This window comes from Taeniopygia guttata, chromosome 1A (assembly GCF_048771995.1).
Source record: "Taeniopygia guttata chromosome 1A, bTaeGut7.mat, whole genome shotgun sequence".
Taxonomy (NCBI): Eukaryota; Metazoa; Chordata; class Aves; order Passeriformes; family Estrildidae; genus Taeniopygia; species Taeniopygia guttata.
The window spans coordinates 53,368,759-53,389,651 of record NC_133025.1 but is presented as its reverse complement, the minus strand read 5'-3'; the positions used below and the strand labels follow the sequence as shown (position 1 = coordinate 53,389,651).

The window sequence follows — 20,893 nt, the reverse complement described above, 5'->3', positions numbered from 1 at the left end:
TAAAGTCCAAGCATTTATTTTTTGTAATAATCATCAAATATTTTTTTCACAAAAAAAAAAAAAGCTCCATAATTCATTAATCTCATTTTTTTTATTGACAGGCTATTTGAGCGTGGTTTTGATATACCAGAACAAAAACCTTTTCTTGCTTTGGTGTTCAAATGAACCATACTCCCAAAATTAGTACAGAGACACTGCCCATTAAACATGCCTAAAAATCACTTTGAAATCAGTAGCATAAGGTTAAATGAGCAATGCAGAGAGTGTCAAGGTGAAATAATTTTAAAAATGCAAGACATTTTTAAAAGTTACAAAGCAGCACTTTAGCACTGAAAAATAAATAATACATTTGAACATTCTCACTTAAATTTATATTATATATAGTTGAGTTATTTTAAAGAAATACAATCCTTCAATAACTAACTTTTTCCATGCAACATTGTTTATTTCAACAAGTCATGCAACATAAACAATATTTTACTTCAGCTGGCTGTTGCAACATAGCTTGGTAGGGAAGTTTGATTTCTAACTTAAGAGAAAGGAAGGGTGAGAGAAGAAAATTTTGAAACAAAACATGCATAATGTGCATAATATAACCATGCAAGCCAATTAAATTGTTCCTGCTTCACAGAGGATGAAAGTACAGTGGTTTGGGTGGGTCTTTTTTGATAAAGAGCATATTGAAATCTCTGGAGCATGAGAGGTGCTACACAGACACAACACCAAGTTCAGTTGAAGCTGAGCATCAGGATAAAGAACTGAAGGCAAATCAGGATATTTCCATCTTCATATTTCATTATCAATTTATGCTAAGTATTTCTTGCACAGCCCCACCAACTCAACTCCTGATGCAGTCAAACTTCCTGCAACATGTTATCTTTTTATTCCAGCAAAACCATCAGGACAGTTAGATGAACTTACTCATTTCAAGTATATTCATCTGTTTAAACACATGGGTGTTTAAATCACACACTTCAGTCAAGTTTGAAATAGGAGTATAGGAAAATCATAAAATCTAAACCACCTCTGAGAACTTCGTACTGATTTCAAGCATACAGGAAAACTACTTACAAAATTGTGCAGGCTAAATTACAGTACATTCTTTACTTTGCAAACATGCTTTTAAAAACAAGAAATATACTGTATATGAAATTCAATCCAGGTACTTGCACATACAGACAGGTTAAAAAACAAACAAACAAACCAACCAAACCAGAAAACTTTTGGTCAACAAAAGTTTGTTTGCCTGCAATCAGAATAGAAAGCAAGTGATATCCCAAAATGAATATCAAATGCTATGTTTTGTTAATCACATGCTTTTAAAAACCAAGCCTTTAATAACTAAAATTTGAAATTATTAATTATATTGTGCTTCTAAAATGGCTGGGGTGGGAAGCACCACACTAAAAAACAAATATTTCCTTTGGATTCAGAGAAAGGAAACAATTCTTATTTAAAAACAACTATATAGCAGTCCTATAAAGTGCCTCTTTGAGGAAATACATCAACAGATGTTTTCCTTGTGCAAAATAGACATTTTTCAGCTCAAATCTTTGAAACACATATGCTACCCAGAGTTTGTGTTCATGCATTACCTTCAATATCAGTAATTCAATAAAACTTCTAATCTATACAAAAACTATTTTTCTTCATTTAAAATGTGTACCACTCCTAATTTAGTTTCAGGGCTTGAGCTAAAAACACATCAGAAAACTTTGGGCTTCTCATTTCTTAATTCTTCCTCGAAGTCCTTTTCCCATTGTGCGTGTTTACTTTGATTCTAGAAGTCCATTGCTGAAGGCTATATAAAATACATTCACTCCTAGGGAACAGCAAAGCCACGTTGCATACCACTGGAATAAGACACTTATAATCTTTAAAAGCAGCATTTAGGATCAAACTAAAGCTTGATAGAGATCTGTCTGCACTTGGAAATGCAAAACCCCTTGAAACTACTATTATTGGAGAGTGGATACTTGAAATGTTCTGAAACTCAAAAAAAAGGTACCTAAAATTAAGAGAAGGAAGCTGAAGCAGCCCAAGGTACTGCAAGTTTCAGTTTTAGGCTCAGGTCCACCTGCAGCTAAGCAGAGGCATGACAAGAACAGAAACTGCACAGACAGGAGAAAGAGCCTGGGAGCCTGAGCCCAGTGCAGCAGAGCCAGGACACTCCAGCCCTTGGCCCCTCACAGGTAAGGCTCCGTCTGTAGCAGCAAGGAAGGGTAAAAAGTGTGACCATCCCTCTCAGTCTCACCCTAAGCTGGTTACTAACTTGTATCACTGAGTTACTAATACTGGATTTAAGCTATTCCATGCCAAGATCCATTACAGGCTTCAGCTGGAGTGCTGAAAAGGGCCAGAAGAGAGAGTCCTGGTATTTTTCTTTGTAAACCACAAGGCTGCAGATCAAAGTTTTCAATGAACAAGCTAAAACAACCACCCAGAACAGCAGCAGTCCTCCCCCTCAGATGTGCCCTCCCTCCTGGCCCACTACTAGTTTGGCAGTCTCTTCTGTGTGTAAAAGGAGTTTTCACATGTCTGAGCAGGAGAGGAGAAAAACAGATACCAAGTTTATGAGAATAAAGTATGAAATACATATAAACCAAGGTAACAGATTTAACTGACTTAAATAAAATACAGGTACATTCAAGAAAACCAACAGATATTTGTCCATCTTAGAGAGGAACCACAAAGAGTTTATTTGATCTGAACTGTCTCTTGTAGGAAAGGTATTCTGAATGTACCAGTGCACAGCTGGTCTGACCAGCCAGGAAGTTCATGCTGCAAAGGAGTCCTTCTTGGATAAAATGTGTAATCAGGTTCGTAGTTCAAGAGACAGCTCAGCGATGCCATGTAGATATCTGCAAATCTAGAGAGACGTCTCAGGAAGTAAGTTGGATTCTCATCAGTTCTGAATATGCTTCCAAACTGTGCATTGAAGAAGTTCCTGTTCATCTCCCTGTCCCCCAAAAAGAGAAAACAAAGACAACGAAGTGAACAGACCTGCACACATCTCTTCACCAGCTGGCATCCATAACATGAAGCAAGCACATCCTAAAACCTGTTCTTTGCATTATTCTCTTGCCATTGTTCTTCAAAGCACTAAAATGTGCCACAGAAGTTTTTCACCTCTTGCACATATAAAACCCAGGTCTAGAAATCACAGCTCTGAAGAGCTTTGCACATCTCCCACTAGAGATAAGTTGCTTCTGACATCAGAGAAACATGACATCTCAAGCCTTCTTTTCTAGGAAGAGAAGAATTTTGCCTTTATCTAAATATTAATGACATCCAATGTTCCAAAGATAAAAGACTTCTTAAGAAAAGGCAAATACTTGGCTTAATGCACACAAAAAGCTTAAACACATTTTGGAATGAAGTTCTGGGAAACAGTCACTGCCCAGGATCATTCCAATTTCATTTATTCCCACATTTCTGGAGAAGGCTGCTGGTGGTACAGCTACTGGCCTTGAAAACCGTGCACTTCATACCCCCTGCATTCTGCAATAATAACAGATTATTAGGACTTCTAGTCCTATTACCTAACTTTGCGATAAATCCATGCTAAATCCAACCTAGCACAGAGCTCAGTTTCTATGTATTCTAAGATGTATTACACTGTAGCTGTAGTGGAAAAATCATATCCAGGCATTCATAAGGAATCAATTATAAAAGAGCCAAGTGGTGGTCACCCACCCTAAAGTAACAATTAACAGAGCATTTGTTCATAAGGTGGCAATCTTATGAAATCAATAATAACAATCTGCAGAAATCACATAAAAAACCTGGAAAAGAACCTAAGCCTTAGGTCACTAAGAAATACAGTTTTATTCATGCAGAAGCTGTGTAATCAACAGTGACAGCTGAACACAGAGGGACAGAAGAATCAAAATGAGAGGGAAATAGATTTGATATAATGTTACCTTTTCACACAGAAAAGTTACATCTGTTCTAAAGACAGGGAACAGGCAAAAGGGTCCATATGTACAAAGTGTCAGAGGGAAGAAGAGCTGCACAAGAGACAGGTAGAATATTGCTCCAAAATATTTTATAATATCTGTAACTACCAGGAAACATAAACCAGAGATGCAAAGAAATTGCAAAGAAACCTATGGAATATATTGCTTAGAACCCTTGGCTGGCAAAGCATACTGCAAATTCTTCATCCCCTGTGTCTTACCTCATTTCCTTTCTTTCCTTCTTCCATTCTTCTAAAATCATTTGGGAATCAGGATCACGGTGAACCTGAAACAAAGTATGGATAACTTGTAACTAAGGATAATTCTGTAAATAAACCTTTCTATTAATAAACATAAACAATAATTCAGAGATCAGTATACAGAACTTATCCACATGCATTTTAAACAACCAAAAGCAGGAATTGATCCAGGCTGAACAATGGAGAAAGCAGACAAGATGAGAAAACTCCTATTAACTAACCACACACATAATTGCATTTATCTGCAGTCCAACACCTCAGCAAGACTGAAAGCACTTGCAAAATCAATGTCCAGCCTTTGGAAACTTGGCTGGATCCCTCTGGCTCTCCAGAGCTGATTACACACACAGAGCACAAACCTGCATGTGTTCCAATAATCCTGTCAAGGTTTGCAGCCAGGTCATGGTTTGAATGTACTTCTCTGTGTTCATGATTTTAATCTCCGATCGTAACTCTGGAATAATCGCACCAGTGCGCCAGCCATGCTTCAGGGTCAAGTCCTATTTACCAAGAATTACAAAATACAGATATTAGTCTCAAAAAGAACTACTTGAAAGAAAAGAATCTGACTATTGTTTATCCCAAAGTAGCACTAATTTAATTGGTTTTTATGTACCAACAGGAGTATGAAACAGTGGGACATACTGTGCCAATGGACAACAGAATTTAGATTAAGCATCAAATCCTACATTTTTGAAGAGAGAGAGACAGAACACACAAGCACTTGCAAATAAACACTAATTCATTGGGTTTAAACCAACAGCAGGAAATGCCTCTGTAGAGGCATTTGAGGTTTGTGCTGTTTATCCACAGGCCCAGCGGACAGAAGGCTACAACCAGGAGCCCCAGCTATTCAAGCTGCCCCTGACAGGTACAACACAAGGCAGCTGCCACCTGTGCTCTCCTCTCCATTGTGCCACAGTGGAACAGAGCTGCATCCTCCTCCTGGCTCTCAGTCTTCTGAAGCACCCAGTGTTACTGTTCTTTTTAAAAGCAGACTGAAGGAAAAATGTTAACATCTGGTGCTGCTGAAACAAGTTACAAAAAGCTGTAGTGGAAAAGTCATATCCAAGCATTCATAAGGAATCAATTATAAAAGAGCCAAGTGGTGGTCACCTACCCTAAAGTAACAATTAACAGAGCATTTGTTCATAAGGTGGCAAAAAAAAATGCCTGGAGAGTGGGGATAAAAATCAGAGCAAGATCTTGGGAAGAGCATTCACAATTAGTGACAGGAAGATTGCCTCCTGCATTCAAAACAGAAGTTCATTCAGCTGTCATCCAAGTCAGGAATATCCTGTACATTTGGATATCTGTGTTTACTCTCTAGTACATCTGACACAATCAGTATCTGGATCAGTAATACAACCTCACACATTCCTAACCACAGTTAGTAAACAACTTAAATGCTACAAGTCCGGTGGAAAATATGGTTGGCATTTTACAGCACCAAGGCTCTTAGCTGAAAAAAAAAAAAAGGCAATATGGCTTAACTACAAATCTTGTTGCACTTTAAAATCTCAAATGAAAGTGTGTTACACTGACTAATTGGGGAGGAAGAGAGGAAAGGTAACAGAAAGCCTCATCTTCTCTCTGATTTTGGGAAAGCAAACTACTTACTGCCAAGTCGCTGTATATGTGGTCACCAAAGTAGAGAACCTTAGAGCCCCTCCAGCCAGTAAGCTTCAAAAATTCATACAAGTTACCCTGCAGAAATAATGACATGGATATTGTAGCAGCATGTGATTTGCACCTTCACAGGCACAAAAAAAGGAACTTAGGACACCACTAAAGATATTTCATATCATGAATCTTGTCCTCAGTTTATACACTATCAATCCCAAATTTTACAGGCGATTTCAATGATAGTAGCACTTCAAGAGACAAGAACATACAATATCAACAATGAATTTGTACAACTTCAGACATTAAAATAACTCTATTAAAGAATGCATCTCCATTTTAGAAACCTTTATATCCAAAGAAGCTTGGAATTCTAGGAAATAGGTACAAAATTTCAACAGAAAGAGTCTATTGAAAGCACACCTGTTTGTAAATCTGGCCTTTCTGCAGCTTGTGAATCTTGTCCCAGAGCAAGACTCCCCTTTCATTCACTTTCCGAAATGGTCTAGAATAGACATGCAATTGTTACGTTGCTGTAGGAATCCTGACACTCCTTAGGAAATTAAAGCATTATCATTAAAAATATTCATCTCTCAAAAAGAAACAAAAATATATCAAGCATTTGAATTTTGTAAGAGAAAAAGCAAAACTCCAAAATTTCCACTTTAACCAATGAAAAGAAATGTAACTCTCCAGTATACCTATGACATTATAAACACAGTTTGAGAACAACTGCTGAGAAGTAAGGCAGGGACTCCAGGTAGAAGGGAAGAAACAGTACGAGTTGTCTGCCACTAAGGAGGAGAGAACAGAAAAAACCAGATGTGTAAGAATCTTGCTCAATCCCTCAGTTTGCACATCTGGACAACTGAAGATGAGAGAGCATAAGACTGGGGCCAAGACACACCAAAGATCTTTTTAAAATTAAATGCAAAAAGTAAAGGGAAAATAATCCCACCTCCTTCTATTGCACTTTCAAATCACACGCACACGTAAAGGAACAGGTATTTTTCAAGGGTAAAAGTAGGGCATACACATTAGAGATGTGTTTACTTAATCACAACTAGTCCAAATGTTCCAGTCTGTCAGACAGCCAGATGTCTTTTAAATACCATGTGTGATGAAAAAAAAATAAACCCAGAAGCAATGGAAGACATTTCCAGATAAGGGTCTGATTTGAAAGGCATCAAGAGTTCTCAGGTTTATTAGGAAAGAAGCACACTTCACCAATGTGCAAATAAGGAGTTAAAAACAGTTTCTGTGTCCCAAAGTTGCTCCAGTACACCTGTGACAGCTCCTAGAACTTTTAGGCAAGAAAGGGTAAATATTTAGACTTCAGCATTGGGTGTTGCTGTATTTTGTAATGGCCTTACCCAGGATTTAATCAAATATGATTTCACTTAACATTGCAGCCAAACTAAAACATTTCCTAACACACTCTATAGCCTTATATGGAAGAGCTGCTTGAATCATTCTTTACTGACTAAACACCCACCTTCGCTTATCATTGAAAAAGTTTGGTTTTTCAGCCTGGACAATGACCACATCAAAGAGATCCCTCCAGTCCTTGCCAACGATGAACTTCATGCCTTTGTCCCTAAAAAGGACAGAGGGTTATTAATAATGAAGCGTAGCAAAATGCAGTTGCCTGTGCCATAAAATGTATTGTACTAGAGAACCTCATCTTCCCCATCCTTTAAGAATGCATAGTTAAACAGCAAACAACTGCTCACTTACACAAAGCTGCTGGGACTGTTTGTGATGAGAAACATCTTCTTGCCATGATCAGCCAGCTTTGCTAACACTGCACGAGTTTGTTCAGCATAGCAGATGTATTTCTCTGTGAGGAGTGGGGAAAACACAGTATTAATTGAGAAAACTCTCATGAAAAGCTTTGTATGCATTCAACCAAGAGTTCAGAACACAAGGTTATACTTAAATTCTACTTTGACACATGGGAATGTCTTTCAAACTTTAAAAATTTCGAATTTGTAATCTTTAAATATGGAAGCCAGAAAAATCATATACTATCAGGAAGAAAAGCGTTGATAGATTACACCATTAGTACTTACCAATATCTGCTTCAATTGCTCTGTACATTATTCCTTTGATATGAACATCCCTGATTGAATCCTGTGAGGAAAGCAATGAGCAGTAAAGAACTTCATCCTTTCAAGTATTCACCAAATAACAGTAGTAATTTGTTTCTAAAATAGCTCCTTTCTTAACACTTCCAATTTTACAGAAATGCCTGTAATGTTCAATATAATTATATTGATGTGTATGTGTATATATATGATGTCACCACTAGATAAAGACTAAGCTTGTATTCTGAAAAATTACCTTCATAATTTTGGCAAGTACAAAACTACATAGCAAAGAGGCTCTTTTACATAACTGTGAAAGGTTGCTCAGGAGGGTGAAGCGGGGTGAAAGCCCTCTGCAGAAGCAGAGACATCACAGATTTCCAGTGACCTTTGGAGCAGAGCACATTCCTTTCCCCTTACAAAAAAACCAAAAAAGTTGTACATCTGACAGATTTTAGATTACAATCACTCACAAATGACCTGATTATTTACATAAGAAATTTATGAACAGATGAAAGAAGTTAAATGTTTGAACAAAGTACTTATAAGGCACTCTGGAGGCATTTAACTGCTCTCCTGAGCCAGCTCTGCACCAGAAAGTTTTGTTTAGAACAGTGGTAGTGCCATTTTGGTGCTTACACAGGGTATGTCTTCAAAATCCTCAAAAACTACCACTACAGCGTTTCCAAAATGCTTGTAATGCTGAATAGTATAGAAATTTCTCTACATGCCTCAGAGAAACCACAAGAACTGGCCTTCTCTATGTTACATAACCATGACATATAATTATCTCCTCTGCAGGGCACATGCTGAGGAATCAAGAAGGTCAAATTACTCTAGGCTAGTACTAGAGCTAATCTGAAGGAGGAAGAGAGGTAAACAGGGCAAATAGATAGTTCAAAAGTATGAGATAGCAAATGATTGTACACTAGCCAAAATGAAAGCTCTAAACTGGAATTCCCTATAGCCTCTTACATTCCCCATAAAGTAGCAAACATCTGATAGTGAGAAAAAGATACATTCAACAACAATCAGAAGAACTTTTATCACCTTACAAGATGATCTTCACTTTCCCCCTACTCACCCCTCAAACCTAGAAAAAAGTGAAAGTCCTAGAATGTCAGCTTCCAAACCAATTTCAGTTTATACTTTTCCAAGCTCTACTTTAATTTTACTTGCGCTTTTACAGTTGTATACCCATAATTACTCCATAAAAAACCTAAAGTGAGGTATTTCACTGAGGCTAGCACAACAGATGAAAGCTTCCTGAAGTGCTCACAGAGAAGACACACACAAATATACAAGTTTATCTAAATCTTCAAAGCTTGACATCTACCTTGACATCTTTGTACAGATGAACAGGTTCATAGTCTATGTTGTTTTTCAGAAAATATTCATTCACACAAGAAAGGAGTGTCATTTCTGGCAAGGAAAATATATCCATGAATTGCTTCATTGTATTTCCTTGTGAGCTCTACAGTGATGAGAAGAAAAGGAAAGAAAAAACAAAGGCATTTCCCGGATTAGTTCATTTGTTCAGTACAAACACTTCAGCTTAGTTACAGATATTCCGCTTTTGCCATCCCTCTTCACATGGCTAAAGACTGTTTTTCAACTAAGACCTTCAATAAAATTATCTCCAACAAAAGTGTTGTGATTAATTATTCAAATAAATCCAAATCATTACTCTTAAGAGTGGTATTTTAATTCATAAAAACAAGACAGTACTCAGTTAAAAGTCAAGAGAAGGCCTCACTAGAAGTCTGCACTTCTGCAAACAAGAGGCACTGATGGATGAGGGATGGAGGCTTTCTTAGTTTAGTGAGTTTTTTAGTAAGTGGAATACTAATTAGGATTGCAAAACAATTTACCTCCTTGAAATGAGATCATAAAAAGATGTAAGGATCTACAATAACTAGCACAGTAACAGAGGAAGAGATTTCTAGTCTGCATAAGCTGTAACAATCATCATGTTTCACTGATGTAGAGAATCTCATTGTGTAACAGCAAATACAGCCTAAACACCTCTCAGTAAGAAGGGAGGTAAAGCAAGAATCTCAGGATCAGAGTAACAAAGAGCAGAGGTTGCAGGGGACTGCTGGAAGTCACCTTGTCCAAGCCCCCTGCTGAAGCAGGGCCACTTGGAGCCAGCTGCCCAGGACCTTGTCCAGATGGCTCCTGAGTATCCAACAACAGAGACTCCAGGGCCCCTGGGCCTGTGCCACTGCTAGGTCAGCCTCACAGCAAAGGAAGCATTTCCTCATGGTCAGAGGAAACCTCCTGTGCTTCACTTGTGTCCGTTGCCTCTTGTCCTGCTACCGTCCTTTGCAAGATCAAACAAAGTCTAAACCTAAACAGATCAAGGCATCCCACTGGGAATGCCATAGTGATATTCACAACTGCTGCAGAGACTAGATTCAGGAATTCTAAATTCAGCTCCTTAAAATAAAAACATGTACAATAACAATAAAATGTTCCACATCACAAAGAAGGGCTTTACATGTCAACATGAAATTAACACCTGTACATTAAAAGGGGTGAAATAAACTTGGCTTTTTAGCAGTCAGCTTCATCCTTCATTTGGGAGAGTGGAAACAACCCACCAGAGGAAAAAAATCAATTTTATTGGCAAAGTTTAGGATTTATAATAGAAGTTTCATCTTTTATCACTCATCTATTGTCAACTCCTCTTACTTTGACTCTGCTAGTTTGCATGCAGGAGTTGCCACCATACATTTACTTGCTGCTGTACCAGCTAAGCCATCAGACCACCGAGAAAAAGTAAAGTACATGAACCAGATATGGTTCATTTGCCAGCCTTTATCAGATTCTGTGTGCAGCACTGAGCAAGTCACTTGATTTTCTGTGTTCCACCACTCTGTCTGTATGCCTTGGTAAGGGAACAGTCAGAGAATAAACTACACCAAGCAGGAGAGAGAAAAGTAATTTGTCATTTTAGATGGGCAAACTTCACATATAGCATTAAACTAAAGTCAATCATATATTGAGAAAATAAAACTGCTAGTTATATAATGAGAACAAAATTTAAACACTATTACCCTCATGCCAAAAAAACCTCATCCAATTTTAAAGACTGATTTGTGGTTTTACCTTTCCATAAAAGTCACTCATCTGTTCTAAAGGGACATGGGAACCATCATACATTGCAATGACTTCTTCATCTGGGACAACACTGAGGCCTCTGGAAAAAAACACTAGCTTTAGTTCAAAAGTCAGATTAAAATTTTCAAGTAATCACCAAGCCCTGACAGATTAACACTTAGATCTGGATCTTATTAAAACCCTAATAATGTCACAGGAACATTTTTCTTTTTAAGTTAAAACAGCATCTTTCCTTACCAAACAAGTAACATTTTAACAAGCTCATGCACATAAAACACATTCCAATTTTAAATCCTTTCTACTTTCTTATGGGAAAAGAGCTTATTAGTGTCCATTAAAGCTATGCCTCAAGGGTTTTTTTAAGAAGCGGTTAGAACTTCCAGTTTCTTAACACCAAGTAATTCCTCATGCTGCCTTTTCTTTTATACAGCACTGATTATATGATAGTGTTTAAATCAGATTATTCTGCAGCATGACCTTGACTTTTAAGAGAGTGAAAAATATACACAACCTTTAACTAAATAATAATTTCTTTTTAACTGTATGAAAGGTTCACTTTCCCAAAATTTAAAACTACTTGAAGGATGGTTGATAATTAAAACATTCAAATAAAACAACAAGGAGATAACATTTCCCCAGAGTTTATCAGCTATTAAGAGAGTACAGGCTTTAGTTTGGTTTTGAATGTTTACAGCATCAAGTATCTTGCACTAAAGCATCTAAAAGACTGCAGGTATGCAAACATCCTCACCAGAGGCCACAGATTTTTTTACTCAGGATTTAAAAAAACACTAATGCAAAATAGATCAGCTGGTCTCCTTTTTCCAAACCTACTTATGGCATTTTGTAGCCTTTTAAAACAGACAATCATTTCAGTGCCTCCCTTCCTTGGTCTGACCAAGAAGAGTTGCCAGGCATTAAAAAATAAATTAATTCACATGCCTAATGCTTAGAGTCCAAACCAGCTTTGCAGTGGAAAGACATGATACATTAACTTCCTCAGGGTTTCTGTGGTGGCAGAATCCCACATTAAGCAGCTCCTTTACTGCACTTCTGTCCACACTCCAATTGGGACACAACTCTGAGCTGTTGCTGGTAGAACTCCAGCATTCAAGTCAGTCTTGTGCACCAACAGCGCAGATAATACTTGGGGTTTGTAACATACAGAGTTCAGCATCACCCCCTCCACAGCAACAAGCACAAAGAAATGCAACCAAAATATAAACCAGATACCAAGTAACACCATCAGAATTGAGGAGGTAGCTTCTGGTCTGCAGACAGCTATGCCAGGCGCTATTTGAATACTACCAGAGAAAACACTTGTGCATCAGCAGCTCCTTAAGTACAGATCAACAGAGGACAATGTGAAAACCACAGTGGTTGAGATCACTGCCTAGGCAAAGCTGTAGATTACTTTTACCACAAGCCTCACAGTCCTGACACAGTTCACAGTGCAGGTGTAAAACCACACATCATCTTGACATCAGCTCTCACAGCCTTCAGCCTCTCTTTTCCTCTCCTCATCCCTGTACAGGTGTTTGAGGAAACAGCATGAAGGTCTGATGCAAACCATCATTTCCAGGTCACATCCTCTTTTGGACCCAAATCTGGGTGTTTTGTCCTCATGGTGGGTGGGGGAACACAACTAAGAATGCAACAGAATAAACCTGGCAAGTCTTTTTGTCCAATGATTTTAAGAAAGGTAGGCTGGCTTTTTGTCTAATTCGAAGTCTGGTACCTAGTGTGGTGCAAGTCTGAGTTGGTTGATGTGTCCAAACTTAAAAGCTCTATGCAAACACAGCAGAACCTCTCAAGTGTCTCCACAACCACACCAAAGTCATGCTATCAGGTACCCTGTGACAATTATTTACATAGAAAGCAGCAGCAGAGAAGTCATCGGGGTATTTTTAGATGTCTTTCAGCACAATTTAACAGCCGGAAACAAAGTGAGTCAGCACTATGTGATCAACCAGCTTGCCAATTCTTCCAGGGCTGATCTGGGGAATCAGCTGTGCTGGATCAGGCAGTGGACGTGTACACATCTGTTTGTACACACAAAGATGCAAAGAAAATCCCTTCCAGCAAGGCTGCAATGCGCATTCGTGTCTCTGGTCACCAGGGCACAGGTCCTGGTAAGAATCCAAGCTGTACACTAATAAATGCAATTGAAAGACACAAAAAGTAAAAGGATGCATTGTTATTATAAAGAAAAAAATAATTTTACCCACCTGTAAACTGTTCCCAGCTGAATGTAATGAAAAGCATCGATCTTCATTAACAATGCCTTGCAAGTCAAAAAAAAAGAACAGTTTTTATCACTTCAACTATTTGACATGAAATTACAAAAGTCAAAGCAATTTTATCTACAACCTCTCTGCCTCAAGAATACCTGAGCACTCTCCTTGAAACTTACTTCACAGCTTCCAAAATACTTTTATCAATGACTTTTACCTAGTTTTATCCTGTTGCACCTTAAGTTGGCTTGCCCCACCCACCATAAGGACAAAATGCCCATAAGACATTCTAATTAAGAGCCATTTTTTAAAATATTATTATTCTTATTGATGATGGTAATAATAATAACAGTAATAGTAATAATAAAGAATAAAGATTGCTATTAAAAAGAAAAACATGAAAAAAAATCCTTGCACATCAATTTAGAGTGAAAAGTTGAGAGGTTTAAAAGCTCTCTTTACTTTCTTTGGCTATGTTCTCAGCACTATATAACTCATCACAAAGTTATTTATACATACCCGGTGCACATCATAATGAAGACCTCTGATGGCAAAATTGGGATCATAATCATATTTTCTTATTTCTGCAGGATACTAAGAAAAGAGAACAATGATTTTATTTTAAAAACATAATCAAAACAATAAAAATTGTTTCTACAGAATTTTAAAAGTCTACATTTTCTGTACTTCTCATTTGCTGTAATCATTTAGGAGAATTTTTCACAGGCTGGTGAGATTTGCATGAACATGTCTGCAAGATAAGTCAAATATTTTTCAAAATCCAAGGTCGTTGCTTTAAATCTAAGGGCATCCTGGTACCTGAAGTTGGACATCCAGGTAGTCTGTAGTTATTACCTTTGAACATTAGCCTCTCATTCAAAAAAGTGAATTTAATATATTCTTAATACATTCTTCATACATTAAAAAAAGTTCATTTAGAGATGCACATGAACTGAATATCTGTCATGTACTCTTCCCTCAGGTTCTTTATATATAGTGTAGGTAGCTCACACCATTATATGGTGTGAGCTGTAAGCTAACATTTTTCAGTACAAGCTCATTATCAGCCAACTGTAATTTTGTCCTGCTTTAAACACAGGGTGCCATGAAATGAAATGTTAGGTACATGTGTTGGGCTAAGTGTTTTGTTCACTTGTTTTAAAAGGGTGAAATACTTCAGTAGTTTCAACAAGGCATGAGAAAACTGTAATTTCTTTGATTAAGACACTGAAAGGCAATCTTTCATTCTCCTCCCACAGGTTACAGCAGCCTTAGAACCTGACATAATTTTTCACCTTCTCTACAACAGTCTCCATACATATATGGCTAATTTACAAGCCTTCAGGGGGAAAAGTACATTATGCAGCTTCAACAGAGCTTTTAGCTATTTTATAAGAAACAGTCATTTCCCCCCAAAGCTCTTATCTTGCTGAAGAGGACTTGCTCTGCAACTCTAGATTGCATTTTTACTGAATACAGGCATCTACAGTTAAAGAAAACAGTCCTATCATCCCTACACTAGCACTTCCAGCAAATGTGGGGCAGGATACTGATCTGAATGAAGAAAGCATCAAAAGCCTACAGACAGCTTGGAAGAGGTGTAGGTTTGGTCAGGGAACACGAAGCAGAGACACAAGGGAAATCATCAGGGAACAGTACAGAATGTGATCAACTAAAAACTACCATGCACTGCACGTGCCCTAAAGCAACCACATCAAGCATGTACAATGTACAGTAAATGTATGATCATTTATTTCTGACTTTATCAAATTTTTGCATACTTGACTTGCTATTTTAATTTATTCTACTACAAAGTTTTCTTTTCAGATACATGCCAATATGTATGAGCTTACCCTGGCATATAAATCAAAGCTTCCTTGCAAATCAAAGAAAGAAATCATAAAAACGTTATTGTTTGCTGACCACACTTTTGGTAGGGACAAATAGAACTGGACTAAAACAGCAGTCCTGATAAAAAGGCACAAGACCTGTGCATCAGGAAATAAATGAACCCAGGAACAAGAGCTTAAACTGAACACCTGCTGCCACCTCCATGATCAGCATTAAATTGTTGTTTATTCTCTTGGACAATTCCTTGCTTTCTACATTGCACTTTGCAATTTTTGATGTATTACCTCTCACTGCCATGAGCAAAATTTACCATCTTTTGGGTTGACTGTGACAGTCATAATGGACACCATCTAGAAGGTCTTTTTTCTAATGGTAAAGGCAAAAACATACTAACAGTATAAGCAGATAAATTCCAAAAGGGGACAATTTCAATAAGCTGTCTGAAAAAGTAATTACTTTTCTACTAAGCTTTGTTTAGCAGAACTTAGGAGATTTTAAGTAAGACAAACTGGAAAGCTATGGCTACCCAAATCCATTCAAATAGTAACGGCAGAACACCATTAGAATTTTGTCTACAAGAATTAATCTTGACTCCTACAATAACATGGGTTTTTCCCAAGAACCATGTAGCTTTAATAAAGTATATTTACACATCCCACAGAAATTGCTATCAAGACATGCCAAAATTGCAGGGGGGTAAAGCTGCGTATGCTTGTAGCACCCATGAAGTTTTGTTTGCTCTTCCAAGGATATTTATAGGTGTTTATAAATAGCTCCTAACCTTTAGATTCAAATACGAAAGTAGAATAACACCACGCATTCAGATTTAGGTTGTATAAAAATACACAAACAGCTTTATTAACACACTCCATGGACTTTTTGTCTTTTCCTTTCCTTCAAGTCAAACAGCTCAATTAATTTTGCTCCTTTTAGTCCACAGTTTTTCCAGTCTTTATCCCAGAAATACCTTCAGTTTCCCAAACCACCCATCTCCCCCTCCACTTCCTGACACACTTTTCCATCCCCAAGCTAGACAACAAGCAGCTCCAAACTGCCTGGAGGTCAAGTGGTCACCGCTGGGAGAACACTGCTTGGAGAGGCAGGAGGGCAGTGCTCTGAGCTGAACACTTCCCTGTACCCAGGCTCTGATCACTGCACACGCTGCCCCTTCAGCCAAGGCAGCCGAAATGCCAGGTACACACAGAGCACCTCGCAAGTGCTCAGTGCTGTCAAAGCCCTGCTGTGAAGTCCAGCTAAAAATATTTCGTAAGGAAATTAATCACTGTGCTCACAGCAAGGGATGAAACACAGTAATGGTAACTTTTAAGCTTCTTATTTATTAATGTGACTCCAATAAATGACAATCAGGAACAAACAACAAACCACATGCCCACATTAAAAGATAAGACAAATATAACTGTATTCCTTAACAGACTGTTCTCTGCTCAAAACTGCAGCTGAGAATAAAACAGGGCTTCTGTTGTGCATATGTAGCTGCTGTACAAAATGTGCTATAAGGGAGCCAAGCTAGGACTGAGGCATGAAAAGATGATTTCTGCTTCTCAGTCAAAAATTATTTATTATACCCTTTATTCGTAAGTGTATTGTTATTCCATTAATTTTACTTACCCGATGCTCATTAATAAGAAGATCTCGAGCAGCATTGAATATGAGCGTGTGCAGATGTTTAGAATAAAAGACCAAGGTGTAGTCATAATCAAACCCATAAATTTCAATGTCTGACAGGCTCATTTCATTGTTTGAAAAAATAGCATCTGGATTCAGCATATTACTCATAATTGAAGGAACCAACTCTGTGAACAGGGGAGAGGAAAAAAAGTTATAAAAGCCTTGTAGCTTTATTTAAATAAAGACATAGAATTCTATTAGCAATGGCTAAATACAGATAAATGATGATGGAAATTATCAAATGAATTCACACTAACCAGCTAATCATTAACAATATGATGCTATTGAATATGCTGTCCCTAATTTGTCTTGGTGATCTGCAGTTTTTATTCCAAATACATGTGCATTCCAAGTACTCTGCAGTCCAGGTTTGAAGAAAAAAATGTATTTTGGCATCTTGCTTATCAAAGAACACCGGACAATTTTTTGCTAACTCTATTAACACATTTATTAATGTTTTTTAAAATGAATTTAGAGTTGAAGAATATTATTATATTATCATTACTGTTAGTCTAGGAGCCTTGTCCTCTCCTCCCATTACTTGGTCCAGCTCCTGCCCCTGAAGCAGAGCTGACATTGTTCTAATTTGATACTGCTTTAATTTTTGCTTCATCATTTCAAGATTATCACATTAATCAATTTCAGCTCACACTAATAAATTATATGGGACTGTGTACATAAAAACTATTACATACACATTGTTATGCTTATTAATCTCCTAAAGAATCAGAAAACCAAAAATATTCTGCTTATATTCTACACACATAGAGTGTGCAAATCACTTCCATTTTTAAGGGTATGTTTCTGTTGATATTTGATGGAAAAATTATACCAACTGAGAAACTAAAAAAGTGATATAATAAATAACTTTAGGACCAACACCAATGTCAGTATTAAACATTGAGTGTGTTTATATTTCTTGTTTACAAAACTTGAAAGAGCAACATTAGGAGGTTAAACACTACTCTCCTGGCAGCATAAAACCTGAGCATGTTCTCCTTCCTCCCTCACACACTGCCTTTATACTCCAGACTTCCCTACCAGTGGACTAAAACAGGGAACATTCATCTCAAATTGCTGCTTGTAAAGGTGAGTTTAAAGGGAACGTGCTTTGTTTGGTTACTCTCCATATAGGTTTAAAAGGAATTAACCAAGCTTCTTGCAAAACCTTCAGCTCTGAGGACAGACCCCTACATGCTCCACCACTGAAAACATCTCAAGGCAGGTAGGTGTAGGGACTTCAGATGCAGACATCCAAGTCTTCTAATTTTTTAAGAGAGGGGAAAAAAAGCAAATCCACTGGGTTTGATTCCAAACTTCAAATAAAGCCCAGCAATCAAATCAAATGCAATTTGACATGCTACAATTAAGGCAAATATTCCTACTCTACAGAAAGGGCCATGGAGCATTCAATTAACTTGAAGTCATAAGCAGAGTTTTTAATCAACTTCCAAAATCATGTTACAACACTCATTTCTGTATTATTAAGTATTTTTTCAAATGTCAATTATGCAGCTTAGTGAGTCAACACTTGTTTCAAAAATAAAGATAATTATGTAGCTATATATAGATAAAAAGATACTTCAGCTGAAAACTAGCTTGACTGGTGGCTGTCTGAAAAGAGAGAGTTTAAACAGTTGGCAGCTATTAGACACTCTGGCCAGCAGACAGCATCACAAGTGCTATGAACCTTGGGTCAAAAAACAGGAGAGCCTTGTAGCCATGTCATCTCAGCATCATAACTAACTGAAATATCATATACTTGAAGCCATTGGGTGACTTAGTTGTAATATAATAGCCTGAAATATTCTAGAAGCAGTTGCCTCATCTTTCGCCAACTCACATCCACTGACCAACTTATTTTCTCACAACATTACCCTACCTCAGCTCTTAAGTATAATATGGCTGTGGTTTAGAACAAGAGAAAGCTAATTCCAAGAACAGGAAAAGAAAAAATAGATTCAAAATTAAATGCATTTCCTATCCCTTATCTCACCCTCCAAAGCCCACAGACCTCTCTTGAGATCACTTCTGAAATGCACATAATATGGGTTTTAATTTCACTTCTGAAATGCTGATGCTATTTTACATTCACAAATGCTTTGCTTGCACCTAGTGCTGTGAAGTCCCAGTTCACATTCAAGACTCCCAAGTGCAGGAAAACACAATTTCTTTATTTATAGGCAGAACATGCAAGCTAAAGCATTATCCATTGCCACCACAGGACATGCTCTTCCCCACAGCATTACAGAACACGCTCTGCGCCTCTTTTTCTTCTATCTCTCAGAAAAGACCACATTTTCAAACAATTATTATTTTGGTAATTCTCTTCCCATTGGAGCAAGGGCAGAAGCAAGCATTTCTTCCTTAGCTTTTTGCCTGGCTGGGCTAAAGAACAGAGCTTCCCAGGGTCATATATGTACCGAGAGCATTTTATAATGCCTCACACAGCGCGCTGTGATGGAACCATACGCAAAATAAAGAGTCATCCAAACTTCACAGCATCTTAACTTTTCGGAAGAGCAGCCTATTTCAGAATAGTTGTGTGTATATATATAACAGCCATCAATGAGATTACATGACCAACTTCTGGATTTTCTTTCTACATTTGCTTTTCTACACCCAACACTTCCCCAGAACCTGCCGCTTCGCCCGGCCCAAGCTGCGCTGTGCCAGAGGCGCCCCGAACGGCCACGGAGGGCGATGGTGCGAGGGGCGGATGAGGGGACAGCCGCCCCCAGAGCCCGTGTCGCCGGCACCCAGCGGGCGGGGCTCTCCCCGCGCTGCCCCCGGCGCTGGGCACACCGCGGAGCACACGGACGCGGGAGCGGCTGTGGGACGGAGCCGCCCTCGGCCCCGCACCCGTCCCTTCGCCCTTGCTCCGCTCCCCGCCGAGCGGAGCCGCTCACCCTTGGTGACCCTCTTGGCCTCCTTGTAGCGCGACCACAGATAGCTCTTCATGTCGGGCGACGGCCGCTGCTGCTGCTGCGGGGCCACGGTGCAGAGGGGAGCGGCGCCCGCGGCGGGCAGGACGCGGCCCCGCCGCCCGCCCGCGCCCGCCCTGCCCGCCGCCAGCAGCGCCCGCGCCGCCGCCGCTGCCATGCTCCGCGCTCAGCCCCGCCGAGCCGCTCCGCCGCCGCCTGAAGTCACTTCCTCGGGCCCCGCCCCGGGCCGGAGGCGGGCCCGGCCCCGCAGGTAGCGGCGGGAGGCAGCGCTGGGCCGGCCCTGGGCTGGGCGGGCTCGGCGGCGCGGGGAGCGGAGCGCGGCCGGTGCCGGGCCCCGGCTCTCCCGTCCGCCTTCCCGAGCCGGGAAAGCAGCGTCCCCCAGCCACCGTCACCGCCGGCAGTGTTTCATCTGCGCTGCTGAGCCAGGTCAAGGGGAGCTGCCTGGGGAACACACCCCGACCTCGTGGCCCTGCTGCTCCTCAGGTCTCTCCTGTGCTCGGAGCTGCCTGGGATTCTTTCACCATAAACAAATATTTACTTCTCCAGCCCGCTTGCACTTCCGAAGTTCTATATACACCTGCTTACATCTGTAACAAAACAAGCTCAAAACACAAGCTGCAACTAATATACACAGACGTTCTACTGCTGTCTTAAGGCCCTCATGTCCCTGTGAACCGCTAGCCACTGATAGCTGTAGACACTGTCAGTCTAAGAATCTGAGCCGTATCTATTGTACTCGGAGAAAAACAAATGGATGCTTGGATGAAGAAGAACCAGACCAGACCACTGCCACAGAGAACTGGTTACAACTCCACACACAGCAGTCCTGATGTGCTTAGAAAAATTTTATAACAAAAGGAACATACTCTTTTTCCAGTACAGTAAACATTGAATACAACTTGTTCTTATTTCAAGGAGATCTATGTAACCCATTGTCACTTATGTCTGGAAGTTACTCAGCTGTGATACCCATCCATCTCAAAAAAAACAACAAAAAAAAAAGACAATCCTATACAAAACTGAAGGATTTCAGACAAAATGCTACCCTTAAAAAAAAAAAAAAAAAAAAAATTATGCTCACCTTGTTACAGGCAAAACCACAACAAACTTAAAGACAAATAA

The 20,893-nt window shown here is 39.1% G+C and overlaps 1 protein-coding gene across 1 annotated transcript; it reads right to left on the bottom strand.

The window, feature by feature from the left end:
- On the bottom strand, positions 1-19,959 carry NT5DC3 (5'-nucleotidase domain containing 3). The gene is made up of 14 exons (XM_030263183.4): positions 19,736-19,959; positions 16,767-16,951; positions 13,806-13,880; positions 13,281-13,336; positions 11,041-11,131; positions 9,266-9,403; positions 7,915-7,975; positions 7,580-7,682; positions 7,338-7,439; positions 6,266-6,347; positions 5,840-5,926; positions 4,579-4,719; positions 4,181-4,245; positions 1-2,959 (listed from the first exon to the last, which is right to left on the bottom strand). Exons 1-14 carry the CDS (start codon positions 19,926-19,928, stop codon positions 2,698-2,700), a joined length of 1,641 nt encoding a protein of 546 aa, XP_030119043.4. The 5' UTR covers positions 19,929-19,959; the 3' UTR covers positions 1-2,697.
- Between the last annotated feature and the right edge of the window lie 934 nt (positions 19,960-20,893).

What these genes read in the sequence shown, in the direction of transcription:
- NT5DC3 (XM_030263183.4), bottom strand. Translation starts at nt 19,928, where the DNA reads ATGGCAGCGGCGGCGGCGCGGGCGCTGCTGGCGGCGGGCAGGGCGGGC. An exon ending in TTTTTCAATGATAAGCGAAG is followed by an intron (nt 6,348 to 7,337) that starts GTGGGTGTTTAG and finishes TGTCTATTCTAG; the next exon opens with ACCATTTCGGAAAGTGAATG. An exon ending in AAGGCCAGATTTACAAACAG is followed by an intron (nt 5,927 to 6,265) that starts GTGTGCTTTCAA and finishes TTATTTCTGCAG; the next exon opens with GGTAACTTGTATGAATTTTT.